This window comes from Manis javanica, chromosome 2 (genome assembly GCF_040802235.1).
Source record: "Manis javanica isolate MJ-LG chromosome 2, MJ_LKY, whole genome shotgun sequence".
In the NCBI taxonomy this organism is placed as follows: Eukaryota; Metazoa; Chordata; class Mammalia; order Pholidota; family Manidae; genus Manis; species Manis javanica.
Genome location: NC_133157.1, coordinates 105,567,980 through 105,586,027, shown reverse-complemented (window position 1 = coordinate 105,586,027; position 18,048 = coordinate 105,567,980). Strand labels below are relative to the sequence as shown.

The 18,048-nt window shown below is 36.1% G+C and overlaps 1 protein-coding gene across 8 annotated transcripts in view; it reads right to left on the bottom strand.

The window, feature by feature from the left end:
- Positions 1-18,048, bottom strand: part of LOC108386194 (ATP-dependent zinc metalloprotease YME1L1) — a 37,346-nt gene that overhangs the window by 14,305 nt on the left and 4,993 nt on the right. For 3 of the 8 annotated variants that reach the window (XR_012127949.1, XM_073229065.1, XM_073229066.1), the window contains exons 2-9: positions 17,725-17,856; positions 14,267-14,429; positions 12,127-12,225; positions 8,203-8,312; positions 6,712-6,862; positions 6,215-6,298; positions 4,408-4,490; positions 87-177 (exon numbers count right to left, since the gene is read on the bottom strand). Coding sequence is in view for 7 of the 8 variants with exons in the window: in XM_073229065.1 (XP_073085166.1) it covers positions 87-177; positions 4,408-4,490; positions 6,215-6,298; positions 6,712-6,862; positions 8,203-8,312; positions 12,127-12,225; positions 14,267-14,429; positions 17,725-17,856 (913 nt within the window). In the remaining variant the exon portion in view is untranslated. The remainder of the gene's footprint in view (positions 1-86; positions 178-4,407; positions 4,491-6,214; positions 6,299-6,711; positions 6,863-8,202; positions 8,313-12,126; positions 12,226-14,266; positions 14,430-17,724; positions 17,857-18,048) is intronic. The other 5 variants (XM_073229070.1, XM_073229071.1, XM_073229069.1 and 2 more) reach the window with 2 other exon arrangements.

Sequence of the window (18,048 nt, the reverse complement as noted above, 5' to 3'; positions counted from 1 at the left end):
CTTAGTCAGTCAAATCTGATAAAAATTAAGTTACTAATATATTACAGTATTTTTTGGTAAGTCACGGTCAAGGGAAGATATCTTACCTTTTGGAAGTTTACCTCCAAGCACGGTAAATTTTTGAGGATTTTTCAAGAATTCAACAACTTCCTGTAATTCTTGTTTAGCTTCCTCCACCTAAAGTTACACAATTTATTTTTCAAATATTTTCAAATAATGATTCGATGATCAAGATAGCCTCTTTGAAAATCATCAATTTAACTGGATATTAATTTGGCTCTTCATTTAGTGAAACGATACAAAAAGGGTCCCTTATAAATAAATACACACACACACAGGTTTCTCCTGACACTTTTTGCCAATTATATAAAGTCTCCTTACATATCCAAAAAAAAAAAAATTTTTTTTTAATTTCTTACATTATCAATACTTCCTCCAGTTAACTAGGACTGTAATGTTGAAAATGCTACTTAAATGTGTCAGTGGTAATTAACATAAGAAAAAGAGTCACCTAGAAAGTTTCAAATCCAGGACTTGTTTGGACGGGTAATAAGCTTCAAGGGCAAATTATGTGGACTTACCATATATTTAAATATTTAAGGATAAGGAGGTCTGTGTTTAAGTTGTAACATGAATTTATGATTATGATATTATATTCATTATAAGAGTTATTACAAAATTATACATGATTTCGTTCCTAACAAATGACAAAGGGCAGGGACTAAAATCAAGTTATACTTTACTGAATATCATTTTGTAAATAGCTGTGTCAAACAAGTTTAGAAGATTTAATCCCAACACTATAAAATCTTGCAAAATTGAGGCATTCTTACTTTCTCCCTGCAATGTACATAATTACTGATTATACTTTATTATGGGATGAGCTCATCTCTGAGTAAAAGCTGAAGAAGACATGCTGATAGTAAACAGTAGAAGACAGAACAAGGTGGACATCACCAAGTATTCTGTGCTAATATGACTAAGTGTTGTAATTGCTATAAAATCTAAATTTACATAGACCAAAGTAATTCAGCAGCATTTACCATGGTAGGTATGCCACAAGGTAGTGTCTGTGATCAAAGGACCAAGTCTTAAAAGAGTCTGTATACCAATTTCTTCCTTGCCCAGAATTTCTAGTTATTTATATATATAGCTTCTATAAAAATATTAATAAGCGTTTTTACAACTTCATTCACTGCCTTGATCCCTTAGCCCTATTTTCCTCCATAGATTTTATATAAATTCCTCTACTGGGAATTCTCTTGCCACAGAGGTTTGGGAGAGAAAATAATTTGAGTAGATGATGTTCAATCTGCTTTCCTTTTCTCCTGCAATTTAAGGTTATCCACTACTTTGACCAAATATTTTGGTATTCTTTTAGTATATGGATACCTCTGAATATTTAAACAAATTATTGCAATAATCCAGCCGAACCTTTTTTTAAACAAATTTTACTGAAGCTTAATATTCACACAAAAATGCACAAATCATAAATGTATATACCTCTATATAGTTTCACAGAGTGAACTCCAAATATGTTATCAGCCCCCAGCTCTAGAAACAGAACGTTACCAGAACCTTCCCAGTTCTTTCAAGTTCCTATCTCTTCCCACCCCAAGGATAATCACTGCTCTAACACCACACACAAACAGTTTGGACTGTTTATGAATTTTATATAAATGCAATACATGTAGTATGTATGGCTTCTTTCACCCAATGTGATGTTTGTCAGATCTACCCATGTTGTTACTTACCCTCACTGCATAGGATTTTATTCTACGGCTGCCACAATACTGTATGTTTATTCTATGTTAGGTGGACACTGGGTTGTTTATAGTTTTGGCTTAAACAGGGTTGTTGAGAATATTCCTGTGGATGTCTCTAGGTAAGCTCATGTATATATTAAATCATTTATACTGGGCCTGGGAGCAGACAAGGTTTGCTTTTAGCCATTCATTTTATAAATTTTTCAGTAAAGTTTTAATCATTTTATCAAAATAACTTTCAAAAACTGCTCCAAGCCTAACAGAAACCCTGCTTCCCCTTTAAGCTACTGTGTATTTCCTGGAAATATTTCTGTGAAACTTTCTAGAAATCTAAGAGAGGCATGAGTTTGTTTCCTAATCTATGTCCCCAAAATCTGTTTGGTCCATAGCCTTTCTCTTCTCAGTAAATGACAACTTCATTCTTCCAAATGTTCAGGCTAAAACTCTTGTTGTCATTCTTGACACCTATTTCTTTCTCATGCCCTACATTCTCTTTCGTCAGGAAATCTTGTTGGGTTTACCTTCAAAATATGTATTAACAATCTAACCACTTCTCATGAACTCTACTGCTATCCTGTCAGCCTAAGCCACCACCATCTCTTGCCTGGACTACAGTAATGGCCTATTTTCTACCTTTGTCCTTTCTTCGGATTATCAACACAGCAGCCACAGCTCCCATTAAATTTTATGTCAAACCGTATCTTTCCTCTGCTCAGAATCCTTCAATGGCTACTACTTGACCAGAGTGAAAGCCAGTCTAAAAACGGCTTATAAGACACTATGAATTGGGTCCTGTATACCTCCCTGATCTCATCTCCCACAACTTCTGCTCACTTGCCTTGTTCACTCCATCCGTACAGAAGTGGCCTTTTCACTGCTCAGTGAGCAGGCTGAGCACATTAGTTTTGCAGGGCCTTTGCTGTCTCTCCTCCTCTGGTTAGGCATGCTCTTTTCTCAGACACATGCACGGTTCACCCCATATTCTTAATTCTTCACTCAAATGTCACCTTCTCAATCATACACTGAACAGCCCATTTCAAGTTGTGACCTTTCTCCCAGAACTCCCAATCCTCTTCACCCTGCTCTATATTTTTTCCATAACATTTTACCATTTTTGAACATTCTCTGTATTCCCATACGTACCATGTTGTCCAATTTATACTACAATTAAAACATGAGGGCAGACATTTGTTTTATTTTATCCAGTATGTAAAACAGAGCCTGGCACTTAGTAGACACTATTAATAGTTATTAAACAAATGGTTTAACTAACTGGGTATAAACTGGCATTCATCCGTTCCATTCTTTCAATACAGGCGGGTTAGGTACCAGAGTACAAACATCAATTAAGAGGAACAGGTGAAGAAAAGTACCATTTACTATGCATCAACTATGTGCCAAGCATATACATTATCTGTAAGAATCTAAAGTGACTGGTTCAAGCCAATGACTCAAAATTAAATTTTGAAATCTTAAGTCTTTTGACTATGTAGTCCACATTCATTCCATGACACCTTGCTGTTTCACAAACTGACACGAAGCCCTGTCATGAAACAAGACTTATCATCTACTACTGTCATTTACTCAGAATATTAAAGTTTCAAATATTTTTGGATGCCATTTTACCTACTGCATAATATTCCTTAATGTAAAGGAAATACACACTCTCATTTTCCTTGACTCACTCTCAACTACTCTACACTACTTCCAGTCACCGAACATGTTGTAGTTTTTCCCCTAACCAAGCACTTCACACTCCAGCAGGATGTCCTGCAATTCAATTCAGTTCTGACACACGATCCCCCTGGAGAGAGTATAGAATCCTATCAGCAAAGGGTTAAGGGCTCAGTCCTACAAGACTTATCCCCCCACCTCCTGCCACACATCCACTTCAGATGCCAATCATGAGTCTATGTTATCTCTGTTTTTGACCAACTGGCTATGAGCTGGAGGTTCCCAAGATACCTCCTTATGCTCCATTAATTTTCTAGAGTGGCTCACAGAACTCAGAAAACACGTTGGGTACTGGACTACTGGTTTATTATGAAAAGGTATTACTGAGGAATAGCCAGGTGGAAGAGATTTGCAAGGCCAGGTATGTGGGAAGAGGAAGAACTTCCAATGCATCTCTAGGCAGGCTACTCTCTTTGTAGCACCGTGTGTTCGGGAACCTGCAACACCCCAAATTACTGGGATTTTTATGGGAGATTCTTTGTGCAGGAATGATTAATTATTAACCCCATTTCCAGCCCCTCCCTCCTCTCCGGAGAACAAGAGTTGGGCTGAAAGTCCCAAACTTCTAACCATGGCTTGGTCATTCTGGTAGTGACTAGCCCTCACCCAGAAGCCCACCAAAAGTCACACCCATTAGAACAAGAGACACTGCCATCACCCAGGAAATTCTAAAGGACTCAGAAAACCTGTGTCAGGAGTCAGGGTCAAAGACCAAATACTAAAACAGAAGCTGCTCCCAGTGCTCTTATGACTTGGGAAATTTCAAGGGTTTTAGGAGCTCTGTGCCAGGAACAGGGGGCACAGACCAATACATTTTGGTTTTCTGTTATTTCACGCCTTTGGAATCAAATATTGACTGTACACAATTATAATGTTTGACGACAACAGGGGAAACTTTTTAACTTACTCCTTTAACATGTTCGAAGGTGACATTTTTCATCTGGACAGGATCTACTGCAGAATCAAGCCCCGTCGTTGTCCGGAAACGGACTAATTGGAAGAAAAGAAATGCTTAAAAATTTGACGGATTCATAAAATTTCAACCACCTTATTTTTCAGATGCAAGAAAGCCCCCCAAAAAAGGAAATACCTAAGTTCACATACATAAAATCGGAGTGAGTAGAAACTAGGGCTTCTGCGCTTCTAGACCATGTTCAAGGAATAAATGATTCACATTGAAAAAACAACTTTGTACTTTCCAATTAAAACTAAGAATTATTTGTCGCTTCTCCTTATAATATCTAGTAAAAGAAATTCAAGCCAATGGTTCTCGAATTTCATTGTGCATAAAAATCACTCTAGCCATATGTCTATGCAGGTTCCAAGGCCATGGCCCTGGAAATCACCCTGAATTATCCTGACACAATTGGTTAGAGATCTACACTATGAAATATTTTATCTTAAACATAGCATAAAAACTGACACTGGCATTTTAGAAAAAGGGGGGGATGAACCTTAACAGATTGTTTCACTTATCATGTAGCCTTCTTCCTCTAACAACTGTTTTTAGTTGCCCTCAGTATGTCATCATCAGTAATAACATCATTAAGAGTAAGAAAGACAGTAAGAGTTTGGTAGGGTAGTACAATATTTGAGATAGAGCATGGGGAACTATTACAAAACTTTCTTACACCTCTCCCCAACATGTAAACTTCCGTACTAGACAGACGTAAATGAGTAAACTGAGCAATGGCTAATTACCTCACAAACAACCAAAAATAGGATGGATTGAAATTTTAGAAGCAAAAAAATTAGCAGGCAAAAATACAGGGTTAGTAAGAAACCTTCAACATATCAAGAACATATAAGTCAGGACAGAAAATTTCATTCAGCAATTCTAGAGCAGACATTAATAGTTTTAGCCCACTAAATTACTTTTAAAGTACCTATATAGATGGACTTAATAAATAATGCAAGTTAGTTTACAGGAGACTCACCTGGACCTTATAAAAAATTAATAATAATTACACAGAGGCAATGCATTTCCTATTTTGATTGTTTTACTTAATGCAAGACAGCAATTAAAAGAACAAAGAATCATCAGACCTCATCCCACGCCTCCAGCACCCTGCCAATACCAGCTATCTTCCCTGTGCTTGTTCTTTTTTGGGTACACAAAAAGAGGGATAAGAAAAAGTCAATCTAAATATAAGAAGGTTATCTGTAGATGTTAAAAACTCATCTCCAGTTTGATGCCACATTAAAATATACGGAACAACAGGAAAATTCTCGGATGAAATCCTGAGCCAGGTATCATTAATCTACAATTACATGAGGAACATTATGTTTACCAGACTCTCCCCCCATCACCAAGACCCCCCCCAACAAACCCCATTACAGTCTCTGTCCATCAGCATAGTAAGATGCTGTAGAATCACTACTTATCTTCTATCCTTGCAATTTTAAGGAATATTATTTTTGAGACAAAGTAGTAAAACTTGAAGTTGTACAGTATTTGAAGAAACTTTTCTTGTAAGCCATAAAGCAATGTATAATGTATAATAAGCCTTCTGAAAATGCAGATCGTACACAATCATAACAGATTAAAACGTTTCTTCTTCAATGCAAAAGACAATTGCAACGTGACCCAATCAGAGAATTCTTTATTCCAGAAATGAAAAGCCTAGACCCTAGAGCCAGAAACATCAGTGTACCTATAAAAAAGGAACAGGTTTTTAAAAGATTTAAAAAATTAGGTAAATAAAAACACTTACCAGATAAAAATGGGTTTTTAAAGAATCCATAAATGCCTAAGAGCAGCAGGACAAAGAGGATCAGACGAGTTCTTCTGAGAGAATCTGGAAAAGAAAAAGCCTAAGTCAAAAGATGTCCATGAGAAATGACAGCTCAGTGAAACGCAAATATTAGCATCCTCATGAGGTCCTCATGTATCTCATCACATCCTATGCTGTAACCTGGAGTTCTTCCACCTTACAGCCACGATTTCCTTTCAGCACCGTTACCAAAAGTCTCATAAAGCCACACATGCTTCTGTCCTTAGCTGTGATTTCTCAGTTGAGAAAGCCAAAAGCGGTGAGCAGGTATTTCCACTTCCACACCACTGAAGTTACAAATGGGATACATGATTGATAACTTTTAGATAAGGAATGAAATGAAAAGCTGGGTAACTGTTCTCCAAGTCAGTTAAAGGTGGACTCTGACTTCCTTTCAGATGTTCATTCCAAATATGAGGGGTGTCAAATCAACTTACCATTGGTTTTTTGCGTTAGCGCCTGAGCTTTCAGGAAACCTTCTGCAAAACCAGTTTTAAACGCATCTTGGTGAGCTTCAGGTATGTTCTTGGTTTTCATGAGTTTGTCCAAACTCTCAACATCTGTTCCTCTGTCCCGCAAAAGAAACCCCTAAGAACACAACATCAGTATTGGCAGCTTATATAGGTAATGCTCCACCAAAGTATAATGACCACTCACAAAAAAGTTCAAATTCTACAATTTTTAATTTTTATGGTCAGTGTGAAGAATTAGACTAAGACTTACGATAAATTACTTAATCAATAGCTAGGAATCTAACACCTTGTACCTAACATACTTGCACAAATCAACTGATATAAAGAAATTCTCTGTAAGAACTCTATCTATACTAAATACTACACTAAAACTGTTAATAGGCCACACATTGACTTTGGATTCTAATGGCATGATGTTCGCACTCCTTTATCTTTACTGCAAGGAACAACTCATTAATTTGTAACTGTTTACTGACAGGACACCCTCATGTACTTTGCTTCTATTAAGTTCTGAAGCTGTAAAGGTAACAAAAGATCTGAATGATTTACGTTTAATGGGGAGAGATACGTAAATACCTAAGTTTTTTAAATCATTCTGATATGGTAAGCGGTAGGTAAGGTAGTAAAAGAAGTGAAATACTACCTACATCAGTGAGGAAAGGCCTTACAGAGGATAGGGTATCTATATCCCAGGGAATTACACAGCAGGAACAACTTGACAGAGCCATGAAACAACAGCCTTTGGTGCCCAAGAACTGCAGGCCGTCTTGTACGACAGGCCTTTAAAATGCCGAGAGAGGAGGAAGGCAGGGGTACAGAGTGGGTGGCACATTGAAAGATAAGAACAGAAAAATGGCAGGCAGAGGCCAATGAAATGCCCTGTAGCACAGCAGGCGTCTGACAGGAAAGCAGAGAAATACAAACATTATGTGACTATGTTTTGGACAGACTGGTGGGTGGCTATCTGGAAGCTGGAGTGAAGGTAGCAAAGCTAATGGCAAGGAGACTAAATGAGCCTTTTCTTTAGAGCATTTAAGGCAAGAAATGGTATAGTCTGTCTATGCAATGGAGCTGGGGATGAAGAGGGAAATTCGACAAATTTAAGAGGCTGGATCAATAGGACTTTAGTGATTCATGGATGTGGGATGTGAGAGAAAATGGACAAACCGAAGTTGATCATCAGATTTCTAGCCTGGGTGGATGCTATTTATTAACACAGAGAACATAAAGCAGATGTACGTTAGGGAAAAAGCCAGAGAGAGATGTCTAGTCGAGCAGAAGAGGGACAAGTTTGGCACCTAAGGAGTTGTAGGTATAATGATTACACAGGTTATTAATCCTTTATCGTAAGTGCAAAGATGGGAGAAAATTAACTGGTCGACAAATCAGGTATTGAAGGTTCTCATTTTAATACCTGAGAATTATTACTTTTTGAACCAAAAAAGGTCTAATTACCTTCACAAATGATGGTGCTATATGCTGTGTTTCTGCTAATCTTTCAGAGGTGGACTGCAGACGTCTTGTCCTTGATTTCAATGTTTTAAAACCCCGAGACTGTATGAAAACTAAACAAAATGGCACCACATTTATTTCTCATTGTAAATTTTTCTAAGAAAAGAAAAATGCCTATGCTTCGAAACTCTGACACCATACTTGGACATTTGGCTCATAATCTGATTTGTTAACACAAGTCTTTGCCAGACACTTCAACACACTTGTAATTACAGTCATTCAAATAATGGGCTGAATCTATAAATTAACTTTACATTTTCTTGGCAATTTTAAAATAGTAAAAAAAGAAAAACCACTATTCATAAGTATCAAGTACAAGTCACAGTATCATTCCCCAAGCCCCAGTCCTTCTACCCAGAAGTAACCACTATAAACAATTTCATGACTACATTTCTATGTATTGATAGACATGCTCTTTCTATAAAAATAGTATGCAACCTTTTGTGATTGTCCTCTTTCCCTTAACAATGTATCATGGACAGTTTTCAGAAAAGGTTAGATGGAAATGAACTGTTTTCCTCTTTTTTGCTGCTAAAAATAATGCTGCAGTTAAAAGTCTTCTCTATACTATCTGCCAGCACATACAGATTAAAAATGAAATTGTGAGCTTTTAATTGTTTGACACTAAGAAATTGCCCTCTAGAAGGCTGCTATCCATTTACATGCCTACCAGTGACTATGAATGTCCTTTTCTCCACACCCTTTTCAATATAAATCTTCTTGGTACAAATCTGATGGGCAAAAAGCAGTGTCTTGTTTTAAATTACATTTCAGATTAAAAGTGAGGGAAATTTTTGAAAAACTATTTTTGATTGACTAAGCACTTGTGACCTTTCACATTTTCATTTTCACTTATAGAAGAACCTGAGTGTTACATATCTAACCTTTCATCATGTATACTTGAACCATTTACTGTATGTCTTGTGATACATTAATTTGCATAGTTAATGCAGCTGTACCTTTTAATCTTCAATGTTTTCTGTATTGTTTTGATTAGGGTCCCATCCCCAAACTAAGACTTTAAAGGTCTTTTTCTTTACAGACCTTTACCTATTTGGAACTTACTTATGATATAAGAAAAGAATCTGATTCCCTTTTTTTAAATACCAAACTTCCTGATTTTCTTAACAAGTGTTCAAGGTTTTGACTGGGACTGCAATGAATTCATATATTTGCCTGCAAATTGACACTGCAACACTACTAAGTCCTTCCAAAGAGGACTGTAGTATCCTCTTATTTCATCTACTCAGATCCTTTTCTTTCTTTCAGTGAAGTTCCATACAAATACACATATGCATATGTGTGTATATATTACATTGCATACTTCTTTTCAGGATGAAGGATTTAATGGGTTTTGAAAACTGTAATTAAAAGCTATTGGTAGAATATGAGAAAGATACTGATTTTTATGCATTTATTTTATGATACCAAAGTAGCCTTTCAATTGAATTTTCTAGTTAAAAAAATCATTATCACCAAATTATAATTTTGTATGTTCCTTTAACTCCCCTTTTCCTTTTTAATCACATCACTCAGAACCTCCCTATTACTGCTGAACAAAAACAGGGTACTAGATTATCGTGTAATCTAGTATCTCACACTTAATGAGAGCCTGATAGATACCCTTAAGAAATTAAAGTTTCCCTCTTCTCTAGCTTTCTAAGAGTTTTTAGGAAGGATAACAAACAATATATGTTGTATGCTTTTACATCATACACTGAAATAATACTGCTTTTCTTCTCTAATTGAGTAATATAAATTAATATACTTCCTAAGGTTAAATCACTCTTGTATCCTTATTTGGCACATTTCTAATACTTGGTTTTACAGATACTATTTAGGATTTTTGTATTTATATTATTAAGTGAAATTGATCTATTGTATTCTATTTTCTGCTAGCGTTTCAATATCAGTAATTTCACAGAATAAACAGGGAAGCCTATTCTATCTTTTTCTTTATTAAAAAAGTTTCAAATAACAGGAAACTTCTGATCCTGGGAAACAGTGTAGCCATAAAACCATCTGAGTCCAGTGCCTTTGGGACAAAGGGATTATGTTTGAAAAGTATCATTTTCTTTATTATTTTTTAATCAGATTGTTAGTTTGCTCTGTTGTTTTTTTTTTCCAAATTAAACTTGTTCTTGGTTTAATTAAGCAAAACTGTTTCTTGCTATAGTACTCATTTAATGTCTATTTTATCCACATTAACGTCTATTCTTTAAAAAAAATTTCTCAAAGTGAATGTTTCATTTATTTCCCATCTTTCTTATTTCCTAATAAATTATACTATGGTTTTGACATCAGTTTATCCTGAATCCAAAGATTTTGATATGCAGGTTTTCACTGTAGTTCACTACTAACTAACTGAAATTTCAGTTTGGATTTCCCTTCAGCCACAACACACTTAGAAATTTCTACATAGTCAGGTTATTTTTTTAGCTATTCTTTGTTATTTGACTACAGTTTTATTACATGATCAGAGAACCTGACTTCTAAGTTTTAAGATATTCTTCATACCCTAATACACGCTTTCTGTAAGTCTCCCATGAATATATAAAAATCCATCACTCTTCTTAAGTAATCATCTGTCCACTGCATTAACCATTTCTTCAGTTGATCACTGTCTCCTTGCCCAACTTAATGCCTCCATTTCCTATGCTTTTTCATACAAGTTTTCCTCAAATATGTGGAGATCACTGCTAATCAATTTGTATTCATAAAGAAGAACTCACTAATCATTACTAATTGTAGACAGTTTTTCCCAAAACTACCATGGTGGTAAATGTTTTTAGAATATAAACATGGATTTATGGTGAATGAGCAGGATACCGTTTGTGTATGATTCAAGTCCAAAGTGACCTGGGGTAGTGTCTTGTTTCTCTCTGGTATCAATACTCAAACCAGGAGTCTTCAGAGACAGATTCCTCTCCACACACACACACACACACCCCTGATTATAAAGGTGTTTTTTTCTCACTGTAGCCTAAAAGTTATGAGCCATAACTGTTTTGTGATTGGCGCACTCTTGACAATGTTTCAACTTCCTGTCTGGGATGACCTATCAACCATCACAAAGCCCACTAGTATTGATTCAGAACTTAGGGTTTTTTCCTAAGTTCTGCTGGAAATAGGACTACACACCCCTTTCATGTCACTCTGCTCTAAGTCCCATGAAGGCAGATAATACATGGGTTTTTTTTTTTTCATTTATAACTACCACCTATCACTAGTGCCTGGCATTAAATAAATATGAATGAATGCATATTTGATTTTGCTATCAATGTGATGTCATCTACTTCTTAACTTATGGAAACTCTTCAAATTTCTGGTCCACAGATGAAACCTGCCTAATGTTGCTCTCACTTTTTTCAAATTTTTCTATTCTTTCAGTCATTGCTGTAAGATTTTGAAAACAAGGAGAAGTAAACAAATGTGCTTAATTATTTTGAAGCAGGTTAGATAATAAGTTCCCCAAATCTTGATTTACTGAAGCACCTGTCATTCACATTCCAAATTTGGCTATTTTATATTTTCTAGATTAAAAATTACAGACATACACAAATAAATTGATTCCAAATATTCTGTAAGTTCTATTGTGAGTTACAGATGAATGTTTCTGTCATGAATATTATTAAGAAAGACAAATCAGAAAATAGAAAATAAGTCTATTAATATTTTCAAAATAAATACAGTTTAACATCTTTTTATGTTGACAGATAGTAACTGCACTAGCGGGGGTAAGGATTTAACAATATGGGTAACAGCTGAACCACTGTGTTGTACATTTGAAACCAATATCATTGTATATCAGTGATACTTCACTAAAAAATAAAATAAAATAAAATAAATACCCTTGTTGCTTCATACCTGACCAGTACTGAAGATCTGAACAAATACTTTTCAGAGTCCTTGAAGGTTGTCTGTACAAGCAAGAGGAACGTAAGGTACTAAATTTACCTAAGTAACCTGGAGGGAAATTGAAAAGAGTAAAATTTCTAATGTCCAAGCCACGAAAACCCCAAGGAATTATTTCACCAAATATAAAAAAAACAAAAATATGAGTTGTTTGCCTTTTGTCCATAAATGACGATGCATTTACTAAATACCCTAAAGCACTGCTAATCTAACTATAGTCCTTTATCATTTTGCTGTCTCTCACTTGTTCATTGTATTTTTTATCTAATATACAAATACAGCTGCCAGTGAGGTTAAATTCAAATCAAGAGGTAAAAGATACCTGTTTATGTGAAGTTACTTTTAGTACACAGCATAAAGAGATAAAGAATAGCTATTTCCTAGAGACAATTTCACAACCTCTAGTGAACAATGTGATGAAACACAGCACACCTGAGGTACTACTGTATCTCTTGAAGCTTCCATAGTCATTGGTACAAATACAGCTCCTGCCACAGCTGCACAGCATAAATACTTGGGTGATCCTTCCTAACTCCTACTCTTAAGTCAACGGGCCCCATCTTACTCTATATCCATGACCGTTGGGCAGTGACAATAGAACCTGGCTCTCATCTATCCCCATATCCTAGTTAGAATTCAGGGATTTTTCCAAGAACTTCACAGACCAGTCCATAAATGCTTCCTTAAACCTCTGCCCGCCTAAGCCAAGAAGACGGCTGGCAGTAAAAGGAATGACCTTAAGAGGAAATGTAGAACAAAACAGAATTAGACTCACAGGCACTGAGAAGTGACTAGTGGTTACCAAGGGGAATGGGAGTAGGCAGGGGGAGAGGAGGAGGTCCACTGAACCACTGTGATGTACATTTGATGAAATAAAAAAAACTTTTTTAATGGAAATGTAAACATGAAGTCTAGCAAAGTCACAGTAATACTACTATAAAACAATAATACTAACAAAAACTTTACTCTCCCAAACACTATGGGCCACATACAGTACTTAGATTATTTCATTTGATCTTCCAAAATGAAATAAGGAGCTATCCCTCATACTTCATGAGAAAAACAGCAACTTAGAGAAGTAAATACCAAAGTCAGTGGTAAGACTGAGTTCGGGCCTGTCTCCTTACGCTTAACCACTAAGCCTCTGGGCTTCTCTCAGGAATGAGGTAGTACAGCATAAAAAATAACAAAACAGAAGCAGATTTTTAATCCAAGCCCCAACCTCAAAAACTTCATTTTTCTTCACTCCTGAATCCTTCACCTTTCAGACCTTACATGAAATAAAGGCAAAATAATGAAAAATTAGTAAATGAATTAATTAAGCACAGCTTCAGATCAAACCTTTGTCACAAAACTGTTCAAACCTGCTCTTTTGTTCCTGGGCTTCTGTAACTTGAATGGATTTTTAAAATATCTTCTTCCATCAATACACAACAAGTATTTTGATAAGCCGCTAACATTCATTGTTCAAGTATCATCCGAAAAGAAATTGATGAAGTTGACACGCCTTTCAACAAAGTGCCCACTTACTATATACTACTAGATTGTTCCAAGACTCAATTAAGATACGTATAGTCCATTAAAAAAGGACCATGATCAGTATGTATTCAATGTATTCTCAGAGAACTGGAATCTAATACATGTTTGTCACCTAAACTTAGAACAACACTCCATTATTCTAAATGTCAGATCTAGTATACTTTCATAGATCCTCAAGTAGAAAAAGGACCCGAATAGAAACAGTGACTAGTGTTTGTGAAATTGTTTCATTTGGTAAAATCTAAATAAAGCCTACAGTTTAGTTAAAAGTATTGTACCAATGTTAACTTCTTAGTTTTCACAAATGTCAAAACATGATTATTGAGGTGCTCAAAGTTAGAGGAAGTCACGCATTAGGGTATACGGGAGCTCTGTGCTATCCTTGCAAATCTAAAATGATTCCAGTGAGAAAAACTGACCCCTAAAAAAAAAAGAAAACAACTCATGAAGGAGCCTGGCACAAAACAATTGTAAATGATAAATGGTATCTCTTAAGTCATGAATAGTACTAAAATGGCTTACTTTAATTGGAACATAAAATATATTCACTTACCATATTTATTTTCAAAGAAGGATTGTGCAGAGACATGAGATGTATGCCAATGGGAAGAAATGCTTTTGCCTTTACAAAATCCAGGAAGTAGACCGCCTACCAGTTGATCAATATGTCCAATTTTTAATTCAGATAATCCAAGGTCCCTTAAATTAAGTACAGGCTGTAAAAGATTTAAGTCAACCAAGTAAACATTATCATCAAGACAGTTAATTGAAAGGTTCCTATCCACTGAAACAATTGAAATAATATGTATTTCTAAAGCCTAACAAATGTTATTGATTCCTCTTTTCTTCCTAATATTTAAAAAATAAGTTGGTGCAAATACTTTAAGTTTTAGTTTTACTGAGGTTTGGCAAAGGGTAAAAAAATCATATTCCCAATGGCAGAACCAGTCCATGGACCTTTAAAGTGTCCTGCAGGCCCTGATGCCCATAAACAAAAACCCATCTGACAAAGAAAGGGTATTCTCTGTTACAATGGGACATTTCACTCCTCTGGCCTCACTACTGAAACTTCTTTGGACCGAGAGGCTCTATAGTTACCCATAATTTAACTTCTAATTAGGACGAAACTGAACAAGGCAAAAAATGTGAGAAACCAGGCAATAAAATACACTCACCTCAAAACAGTTCTAAAGTCACTACAAATAAGGGTGAGTTATTTTCTTCTCTTACAAGAGCTGACAAGGAGACATTAAAGACAAGTATTAACTAAAAGCCCCCAGAAGCTAAAACTTCAAGTAAGGAGAACAAAATTAAACAGACCAAATAAAGTACCAACTTCTTATGATTGATGTGAAGTTAGATGCATGGATTATATAGCTCTGGATTGATGTCCAGGGATTTGTCACTTACAAGCTGTGTGACAAGTCATTCACACTCTTAGAATCCATTTCCGCATTAGTCACTATGAAATATGCCCTGCCTATTTCACAATGAGACCATGTGGCTCAACAGAAGAGATCACGCCTAACTCACATACATACCCTTAAGTACAGTGAGCTAGTTAAAGGCATAAGGAAATAAAATATTTAAGAGTGCTTTTTAAACTACCAAAAACTGTACAAATGAAGCTCATTATTAAAGAAATGAAAATAGAAGGACTACAATATTGAAGAGCTACCTCTCAAGTAATCTTTTACAAAAGGAAACCAAAAAGCCTATTTACAATTCAGACCTCAAAAGGGAAACAGATTCTGAAGTAAGACCGAAAATTAGTCCCCTTCTTACTCATTGGGTGTCAGGTCCTAGGAACATAAAGAGAAATAAGGTACATATAAACATGGTAATTATACAGAATGGTCAAGCGCCATTACAGAGATATTTTTTTTAAGTGGTGAGAGAACACAGAACACACAGCAACTAGTTTCCTAAGTCAACTAAGGCCTCCCTGAGGCAACACCTACTTTGCAGAATTATGAAGAAGGAAGCCTTGGGAAGGGGGCAAATAAAAAGACATCAAAGGGCCTGGAGTGGTTGAGATGTAGTAAAAAGTTTAGTGACTGAAGAAGGGACTAGAAAGATGGGCTACGGCCAGAGTGTGAAAAGCCGTGTTTGAATTTAATTCTAGAGCGAACATAATTTGTTTTTGCTTCTTTTAAAGAAGAAAAGAGTAGATGGTGAACTGGATGAGAGAAGGATGACAGGACAAGGGGAAAAGGTGTGAGCCTGAACTAAGCCCTAACTAAGAAGGATGAAGTAACAAATCATAGACAACAGACGTTTGAAGAAACCAGCAGAGCACAGGGATTGAGAGGGAGAAGGATTCTGTGTGGATGTGCCAGTTATCCATTTGTTGATAGCAATTTTTCCTCTTCATCCTTTTTGTTGGCTTCATCACATGGATCTGGGCCCTTTAAATCTCTTTCCTCTGCTCAATGGTCAGTGTGAAACTCTGAGTAGGGGGCACTGGAGAGATACTGGAGAAGCAAAGGGTTGTGGCTCCTGGTCCTGGGGAGCTCACCCAGCAGGCCCTATCTCAACACACACGGTCTCTCCAGGACCTGGTTCCTGCCTGCTTCTCCACAGCATGGCTCCTACAGTGCCCAGTGCCCAGTGCAGGCACCCAGCAGCTTTTCCATTAAGACACCATCTCCATGAACAGCTTTCCCTGGGACCCTAGAGGGTAGATTTCCATCAAGTTCAGCTGGTCCAAAGACTTCTCTGCCATTCAGTGAACCAAGGTCATGCTTTCCCTACAAGGTCAGGACCTCAGCCTGGGGGTGGAGAACTCTTCCTGCAAAGCTCTCTCCATCCTAGGAGGATGAGCTGCTTCTTAAACCTCTAGTCCTATATATTTTGGAGTTTTCTTTCCTTATTACTAGCCAATCCCTACTTATTCCAATCCCATATAAGAAAAAGAATTTTTAAAATACTAGACTGAAAATTATACTAACTTTTTGTAGGACACTTCCACTATTCAAATGAGTATGTGGTATCTCTCTCCTGGATGGACTCAGTCTGATGAAGAGGTGCTGAAACCACTGTAGGATCTCAAACACTGGAACATGGGGGAGTAGCTCAGTTTTGAACATCCTAATTTTGAGGTCCTTGATATCTCTCCAGAGGGGTGTTTTTATAAGCCACTAAATAAGTTATGTTAAAATTTTAGAGACTTTAGGGTTGGAGATGTAGATGGAATTTCATCAACATGTACTACAGATGTTAAGTGAAGACATGAAAATGGGTAACATACCCTGGGAGAAGGTGCACAATGACAATTAGATAAACATACAGCGTACCCAATATTTAAGGAGTCGGCGATGATAAAAAATCCAGCAAAACAGAAAGAAAATTTTAAAAAGCATCAGTGTAACATCACTCACTTCAGGGAAGTAGATATTTTGAAAATAATAGCTGCTCAGTAAGGTCAAATGCTGAGGAAAAGTTGAAAAGCAACTATCGTATAAATGAGCCTTATAAACAAAAGGTTCCTAGGTTGGGAATTCCCTATGTCCTAGGCAACACTGATTTTATAATCCCCTCAAGAGTGATAGTATAGTTGCACAGCTCATACATTTCATTTTCAGGTACTTATATCCTAATTGTTCAATTACACTAATGAATCAGCTCCTTTAAAGCAACAGAAGATAACTTCTTACTGTTTTTCTATCTCCCCTGAGACTTGCAATAAAAGTATGATCAGTTAACTGCTACTGTTGGAGCAACACAAAAGAATATGTAAATGACATCACACATGTTGTGACCTAGAAAGTAAATACCAAATAAATGTGCCAAGTGAAATTTTTTTACAAATTAAATATTAAAGAATAAAACAAAGTAACTTCAATTATGTAAAAAAAGCCAAAATGAGACATCTTTTATCATAAAAGAGATCAAACTGAAGACATCAAACAATTTGTTACAAATAACCTAACCAAAGAAACTGCAAACATATTTGCCATGTGCTAACAAATCAAAAAGGCTTGCTCCCACACCCCTGATAAATACCATTACCTCACTGCTGGGAGCCTCATGGTCAGGAGCTACATCTCCATGCTGCTTTTGAGAAACTGATGCACCCACAGAAACAGAGGTGTTTTTTGGTGAATGGAAGGCACTGATGAGATGACTCAAGGGAACTGTAACCTAAAAGATAAAAGTTGAAATTAGGTGGTGTTTTTTTAAAATAAAATGAAAAAATATATATTTCTATTGTCAGGATTTGGGATTTAATTTAAAGATACACTGTATATCAAAACCAAATATTAAAGTTTATAAATAGGTATTCTGATTCATTGACAGTAGGAAGAAAACTGTTAATCTTTCAGGTTAGTGTTC